The sequence below is a fragment of the Triticum urartu genome, chromosome 6 (genome assembly GCF_003073215.2).
Source record: "Triticum urartu cultivar G1812 chromosome 6, Tu2.1, whole genome shotgun sequence".
Classification (NCBI taxonomy): domain Eukaryota; kingdom Viridiplantae; phylum Streptophyta; class Magnoliopsida; order Poales; family Poaceae; genus Triticum; species Triticum urartu.
The window spans coordinates 408,568,282-408,576,504 of NC_053027.1; the positions used below are offsets into that span (position 1 = coordinate 408,568,282).

Below are 8,223 nucleotides of genomic sequence, written 5' to 3' on the forward strand. Positions count from 1 at the left end.
AACGAGCCTTAAATTTGTCGCCGAGAAAAGCTGGTGTGCAATCCTCGACGTTCGTCGTGTGATCTAGACACATGTACGTCTATGTGCATCACGCGCCAGCCAAAAGCAATTCTACGGATATCGCTGCCAAAGCGGATGTTACTAACACGTATGCTTATGTAAAGATGTCAACCAGGATGAGATAATCCAACATGTGTGACTAGGCCAACTTCCATATGGAGATGGAACAAACACTTGCTATTAATCGCTCCCTGAGAGCCAGATCAGAGAACAAATTGCCAAGAAACTCTTCTATAATTAGTTTCCGGGCGCGGCACGGATAAGACTTTCTGATCGTGTAGGACTGAATTGCTGCGTTTCTTATCCAGAAAGAAAAATCACTAGGCCCACTACGTTAGCAGCTGCCAATAGCAACGCGCCAGCACCACCCGAAATCCTGTTAACCACACAAAACACCTACGTACGTGGCGGTTTGACACCGCGAAGAGGCTTGGGACCCAGCTGGCAGTGGCACGGCGTAGATATCATCCACGTAGCAATCCAAAACGTCAAGGATGAAACGGTCATTCCATAAAACGGCCTTATCCACTTGCCCCGCTTTCTGCTCTCGTCCTTCCAGCTCATATAAATCCCAGCGCAACCACCAGCGCACGCCTTCCTTCCTACCTTCTACCCGCCGCGGTTCCGCAGGTCTTCAACTTCCTCGCCTCCTTGCGCGATCTGCTTCACGTTTCCCCTCACCGCTCCATTCGCGCTGCACGTTTGCACGGCGAGCAGGCATGGCCGCAATGGCGAGGAGCACGCGGTCGGTGGCGACGGAGCGCGCGTACCACCATTTCGCGCCGGCGTCGACGCGCGGCCTCATGGGGTACCCGGCCACGGCAGGCGGCCCCGTCACGGCCGACGAGTTCGAGGAGTCAGACGTCTGGGGGTCGTTCAACCCGGGAGAGGAGGCCGAACAATCGGCAAGGTCGGGTGCCGAGCTACCCCGGGTCCGTGCAGTCCCGGTTGCCCGTCCCGGGAGGAAGACGAAGCCGGTGGACAGGGCCGGCGGGGGCGGCGCCGCGCACGGGTCGCTGCCCGTGGCCATACCGGACTGGTCCAAGATCCTTGGGGGCGAGTACCAGGGGCACCAGGCCGGGGACTGGGAGCTGGACGACGCGGACGACGAGGACGTCGAGGGCGCCCCGGTGGTGCCGCCGCACGAGCTGGCGTGGCGGCGCCGTGCCGCATCGCTGTCGGTGAACGATGGGATGGGGGTCGGCAGGATGCTCAAGGTCCGGGACGCGGTCTGGAAGAAGACGGGGTTCCAGGCCTGACGCGCTCTCGGGCCGGCGTCGTCGCCCGCCACTACTAGCTGTTTTCTTTTGACAGATCGAATCGGATAAAGCTAGCTGCTACTCCCACAAGTTGGGCCATCTATTTTAGAATGGAGGGAGTAGCTCGTAGAAGTTGTGGTTATTTTGACAGAGCTTTGGCCTCCGGGGTAGAGAGAGGAGTGGATGCTGAGGAGTGATCATTGTTCTTCGATTGTTCGTTCCTGCTGTGCAGTGTTTTCCGGAGAGAACGCGGAACGTTTTCTGATCCTGCGCAATTTTTTTGTGTAGCACCACGCAAGGGATAGAGCAGCTACTCCTACTGCTAATTGTGCTTACTGCAGCAAAATGATTTGTCGAGGGGATGATCAGTGGGCGACTTTTTCTTCGAGAGTTTTGTCCTTATCTGCGCATCAGCACGGCCATCATCGGTGATTGCCAAATTTCACCAACCGCACAGTAAGCGAATATGCCAAAAGCTACGTTGCGCCAACTGATTGGACAAAACAACTGGCGGTTGTTACACTATCAGCAAGAAATACGCTGGCCAAAAAGTCACGCCAATGATGCTCTCGTATCAGCGAAATTTCTGGCCGGCTTACTGAACGTGTACGTTATTGCCCTGTACTACAACAGTACAATGGATGGATTGTCGTTCCCAATTCACTCACCAGTGGACCGTGTATATCTGTCGGGGCCACGTACAAAACTGCCAAACCAAAAACTAAAGTAACAGTCCTAAGGTCAAGTCAAGTTTTTCAGCTATAGGATTAATCAAACAGCTCCCGTGCCTTCTTCTACCTTCCATCATCTCCTCGTGGCGGTTATTTCTGTCGCACGATGTAATGTGCCCGTGTAATTATGTTCCACCCTAAAAAATATATATATATAAGTTTGTTCCACGTTATGCCCTGACTCCTTTGCATATCTTTCCCTAATAATAATAAAGCAGATATTGCTTCTGGTCATACGTCATTCAAATTACCCTTGAAGTTAGCGAAAATTACCCACCAATGCCACCCGTAAGTGGAAAAAACGATTCGTTTTTCCCTTACGTCGTTGCCCATCGTGTTTAGTTCAAATAAAGTACTGCCATGTTGTATCACAAGTCTACAATAGCTCGATTGGTTGGTGCCATGCTCTTCTACTTGGGACACCCAAGTTTGAATCCCACTTATCTCTTTTATTGCCTTTTATCACTCCCTGAATTCCTGTTGGCGTAAGATAGAACTACCTTGCTCAAGGGCTGCATAGTGTTGTAATACGGTCCAGCTACTCTAACTTTTTTTTTTGCAGATTCAAGTACTTTTTAAAATATTCATATCTTTTAAATATTAACATAAAACTTAACATGTTATAAATGGAAAACGCTTAGAAAAATGTTTAGATTCCAAATATGCTATTACCCTGCATGTTAATCATTTCTAAAAAATACTTTTATTTATATGGGGTATTTCAAAAATGTCTATTATATATGTTTTAAAAGATCTATTACTGGTTCAATAGGGGAAGTTCATTTCTACCAATTTAGAATTCCTAATCAACCTTTTTTTTTGAGAAAAAAACTACTAGCCATCTTTTGTTCTTTTTCAAAGAAAAACTACTAGCTAGCTTAGTGCTATATATGTACGTGTAAAAACATATGTCTACACGTCGTTGTGTACAGTGGGTTGGCTGCCACCTTTGCATCCAGCGCCCACTAATATGAATCAGTTGATGGTCGGCTACAAATGGCGTGGATTGAAAAGGAGCAATTTTGGATTTTTTTTGAGGGGGGGGGGGGGGGGGGGGGGGGCAAGGGAGCTATGGTCTGGAATTCGCATGAATCGCCATATTAGGCGGCGATTGGGAGGGGAGGAGGTCTCGACCAGACTATCCCGACCTCACCTAACACAAACAAGCATGTTTTACAGATTAATCTACTTGATGTTATTGTTATTTCTAAATTTGTTCATAATAGTATTTCTTTCCATTTTTCTATTAAATTTAGCTCATGACATCAGGTCCAAAATTATTAATAATGTTATTCCTTTAAATTTTATTTTAAATTTCAGAAGGAACTAATAAGTTGAATTAATTTGACTCGGGACCACATCTCATGTTCCAAATAGACATCCTGGAAAAGCATACCCTCAATTGATTCATTGTTTGACATGTTGTTCGTTGTTTTGAAGCTGTCGTTCATGTCGAATGACTATTGGCTGTGATTTTAAAGTAGAGGGAGTGGACTTATACATGAAGGATCATGAGAATACTTATCACATTAGAGACTTGTGTTATTGTTTGATCTCCCGTTGCAACGCACGGGCATGTTTGCTAGTCTATATCTATATTTATATCTATATCTATATCTATAGCTACTAATAAAGCGGCTATCACTTCTTACCACCGTAATTTCGTCCGTTTTTCATTCATTCACCTCATCCTTGTTATTTTTGTTCTATTCGAGGTGGTACTAATCTGTACGTAAAAAGCACTACGTTCCTACCTGTACGTCAAAGACATGGGCCTTGCTGTTCGTGGCCCAGCTTGAGTGCAACGCAGAGAGAAAAAAGACACAAGCTTGCGATAGGATTCAATCGGGAGCTCCTAACCGGCGCCTTCAGCGCTGGTTTCGTGGCTGAGTTTCGAACTCATGATCACACTTCTTTCTGTCCGACACGAGAACCACTAGACCAAATACGTTCTTATGTTCGGTAGCTGTGAAAAAGTTCTACCTGACCATTATTCAGTGAAAACATTAACGTAAAATCCGATAATTAGTTGAAAAGTTCATTGGTTTTGAAAAATAAGTTCATCGATTTTGAAAACTAGTTCACCATTTTTCTAAAAAATTCACAAAATTTTAAAAAGCTTAATCGATTTTGAAAAAAAATTCATCGGTTTTGAAAAAAGTTTATCGATTTTGAAAAAAAGTTCATCAAGTTGGAAAAAAGATTCATGGAATTTGGGAAAAAATGTTCATCGAATTTGAAAAAATTTCATCGAATTTGGAAAAAGTTCATCGAATATGAAAAAATCATCGGATTTGAAAATTGTTCATTGATTTAAAAAAATTATTCATTGAATTTGAAAAAAAGATCACCGAATTTGAAAATAAGTTCAGCGATTTTGATAAATCATTGAATTTGAAAAAAGTTCATCGAAATTGAAAAAAAGTTCACAAATTTGATAAAAAGTTCATTGAATTTGAAAAAAGTTCATCAAATTTGAAAAATAAGTTCATCGATTTTGATAACAGTTCATTGAATTTGAAAATAAGTTCATCGATTTTGAAAAAAGTTCATCAAATTTGAAAAATAAGTTCATTGATTTTGATAACAGATCATTGAATTTGAAAAAAGTTCGTTGAATTTGAAAATAAGTTCATCGACTTTGATAAAAGTTCATTGAATTTGAAAAAAGTTCATTGAATTTGAAAAAAGTTCATCGAAATTGAAAAAAGTTCACGAATTTGATAAAAAGTTTTCGCATTTAAGGAAAGGTGAAAAGAAACATGAAAAAGGAACAAAAGAAAAAAGAAAAAAAACGCCCAGAAATTGACCAGCGAACGACCTAGATAAAGATTAAAAAAGAAAAGAAAGAAGTTTCTGTACATAGATGCGTTCTTATCCTGGTGGTGAGTGTGCTCCACATTCAATCGAGCGATCCAGTGTTTCGATCCCTCGCTAGCTGACGCTAATTTTTGCTCTTCTTTCAATAGGAAAAAAAAGAGAAACGGGCCAGCCCAAGACGGCGCGGGGGTGCTGCGGGGGTGTGCGCCCGTTTGCGTGGATGCCTGTATCGGGCGCAACGGGCGCCGTTTAGGAAATGCCGATTCAATCGCCTCCCAGCCTCAACTCAAAGCTCACCTGTCACCACCTGGGCCTCAGCCCATAGAATCTGGCAGCCGGCCCAAATAACTCGGGGGAGGAGGCAAAATAAGTGTGGATGTGAGGGATCGAACTTACCTCCCGAGACATAGGAGCAAGACCACGTCCAACTTACCGGGTCATATTCGTGCGGAAAAAAGGATTCACATTGGTTTTAAATAGTCCCACCTTGCTCCCTTGCATCTTATCCAACCAATTTATATGCATCTACCATCTGAAACCAGCAGTTGCCTAAAGAATTAATAACGAGAGGAGGATAAGCTCGGAAAACAAGAGGAAAGGGATAGATCGTTGATCTGGCGGAGACGCGCGGGCGCCGGTGTGTGAGGAAGAAGAGCAACAAAACTCCCGTGTTATTGGGGTTGGATGGGAGAACATCGACGATGCGGCCGGAGGGTTGTGCAGTGCCCCCTAGATGTAAGGGGCAAGCAGCCCATACCTGAGAAAGAAGAAGTCGAAGCTGACGTACCCTAATGATAGTGTCCTCTTTTTTGCGATGGCCCAATGATAATGCCCTTAATAAGCATGCCTATTAAATTACAAAACAACAAAAAATTTCTATATGTGTTTAGCGCGCTCCCTGCATATATTCCATCGATTCCATAATGTATCTCCTCATACACACAAAAATAGCTTTGAAAAGTTTAAATTAAGTCCAAAAAGTGATAAAAAATCTTACGCTAGCTGTCTCGCACAACTAGAGGTCACCGAATCGACTTGCCACAATTTGAAATAAAGGCCCCTTACGTATAAGTGTGGTAATATTTCTTTTGTCTTTAGTTCAACAATGGTATCAGCTTTGAAAGCATTCTACCCATGCCACCCCGTACTCCTTGTTTATGCAACATTTTTGTTAAATTTCATTCGACTAAGACTTGGTTATGTCTCGGTCGATGTTATATTCGTGAGATCTTACATTAAGATTCATGCAAAAAAATAGTTATTTATGTTTACTTTCTTCCATGTTATGTCGCCTGACCGAGGCTTAGTTAAATCTTAGTTGACTGAGACCTAAATATGTCGTACTTGAAAATCACATAAATTTGAACAAAACACAACCGAACCGACTAAGCTACTCATGGTAGAAAGGCCAACTCCAATGTAAGACCCCATCTGGTCCATGTGTATCCGTTTTGGTCTAAACGGACAGACGCCACGGCCCAACGCGTGGCCGCATCCGCACAATTTCTTCGTTTTGCGTCCAGGCCGCCACATTTCCATAGCAAACTTGCTCCTGGTTTGCGTCGAACGGACGTGCACGTGCCCGCTTCTCATCCGCCTCAGGGATGCGTGGCGGCCTGCCACCTACCTCCACCATCCAAATTAACTGTGCAAGCGCACGTGGCCCCGCCTGTCAGTCTCCCAACCGTGCGGGGCCTCGTCCTTTTTAGTGTGGAAGCCATGGACCGGCCAGTCCACACTTCCACTCCCGGCGACGCCTGCCTCCTCGAAACCCGACACGACCAAACCCTGGCTGATGCCTGCAAGCCAAATAGGGTAGTGTAGCACTTTCGCAGAAGTATCCCAATGAGTTATCGTTCCAACGAAGAGCGGATTAGAGTATTTATAGGCAACATTTCTGTCACACGCAAGGTGTCGCAGTTTTTATGTGAAGTAACTGCTTGTGCTTCTGCAAATATCGTTACTGTGTCCTGAGTCGTGAATAAACCAGTTTCACAAGTATAACGAAAATTGTAGTAAAAACTAAAAGAACTAATATAACTACAGTTGGGTTTCCTGCTATGAAGAGATAATTAGGTGCTGAGAGATTTCAACTCATGGTAAGAATCCTATATACCTAAGAGATTCATCCCCACTATCTTATTTATCTCGGCATGCAAGCTATCCACGTCATCAAGTTGGTCCATCATGTAAATATGCTTTTCCACTATCTCTTCATGCGCATGCTTCCACTAACTCTTCATGCGCATACAGTCTCATACGAATAATCATTAACTTTTTTTTCATGCAATCTCAAGCAGCCACATCATTCTAGGTTCCTTTTGCTATTTGTATATGTCTTGACATCATCCGGTCCACTCCAGATGTACAACGCAAGTTCCCTCCAACCATTTGGTTAGAGTTCACATGTTGTTAATGCGTTCTTCTGATTCTGAAAGCCTAAATGACTGTATTTTTCTCATATCATTCTCTTGCGCTTGTTGTTCATGTCTCTTTTTCTTCCCACAAGGCAAAGAGTTGTGTTATATCCCTTAGTTCCCCCGAACCTCCAGTCTTCCAAGCAACCTTTTAATCCTAATTTGATTCCATTGCGTACAAAGAGGTAGCTCATCAAGTTTTTTAAGAATATACTGTTCAAATGCAACCTTTTAATCCCAATTGGACTCCATTGCATACACCCAAAAACAATAAACAAAGCTAAACTTCACCTAACGGGAAAGCATGCATGGTTCCGCACCAGACAAGACAAACAAAAATAATTATGGCTACATGGGCATATCTTCCAAAGTAATTCTTTACATATACTTATACTATGTTTCATAAAGTTATTGCATTTTTACACATAAAATTGTTTATTAAAAGTTCCCGCAGCAACGCGCGGGGTATCACCTAGTTTATTAAGTGTGCTAGTGCGACGGTAATACCAGTTACCTTATATTATACTCATAGCATTTGATACAAGTGTTTTGTAGGCGGTTCTCCCTAGGGTTATGGAACTCCTCCACTAGGGATTATATTTCATTCTTTCGTCCTGCTTCTTCGTTGTCACGGAGTGGTCATTTCCATAACTAAGGTCTTTAGACCAGAACCAAGGATTAAGTTCAAGGGATCACCATTATCTCATATTGTGCTGGGTCCTCATAGATATCTCCACCTGTCACATCAGAGGTCACAGATTTACTAAAGGGCCATTTGCATTTCTGTCCCTAACTCGAACCACCTAATCAGATATACCCCTAATTCGAAAGCCTGCTCAAATTTGCCCCTCCGCCGTTAGGTGCCTTTATAGAAATGCCCTTTTGCGTCGTTACCGTCCGGTCAAACAGCTTTGACCGTCCTGAAAAAATAGCAAA

General features: G+C 43.5%; 1 protein-coding gene across 1 annotated transcript; it reads left to right on the forward strand.

Moving 5' to 3' along the window:
- Positions 1 to 643: 643 nt before the first annotated feature.
- LOC125513824 lies at positions 644 to 1,594 on the forward strand. Its single transcript, XM_048679033.1, has one exon. The coding sequence runs from the start codon at positions 780 to 782 to the stop codon at positions 1,317 to 1,319; it is 540 nt and encodes a 179-aa protein (XP_048534990.1). The 5' UTR covers positions 644 to 779; the 3' UTR covers positions 1,320 to 1,594.
- Positions 1,595 to 8,223: the final 6,629 nt, after the last annotated feature.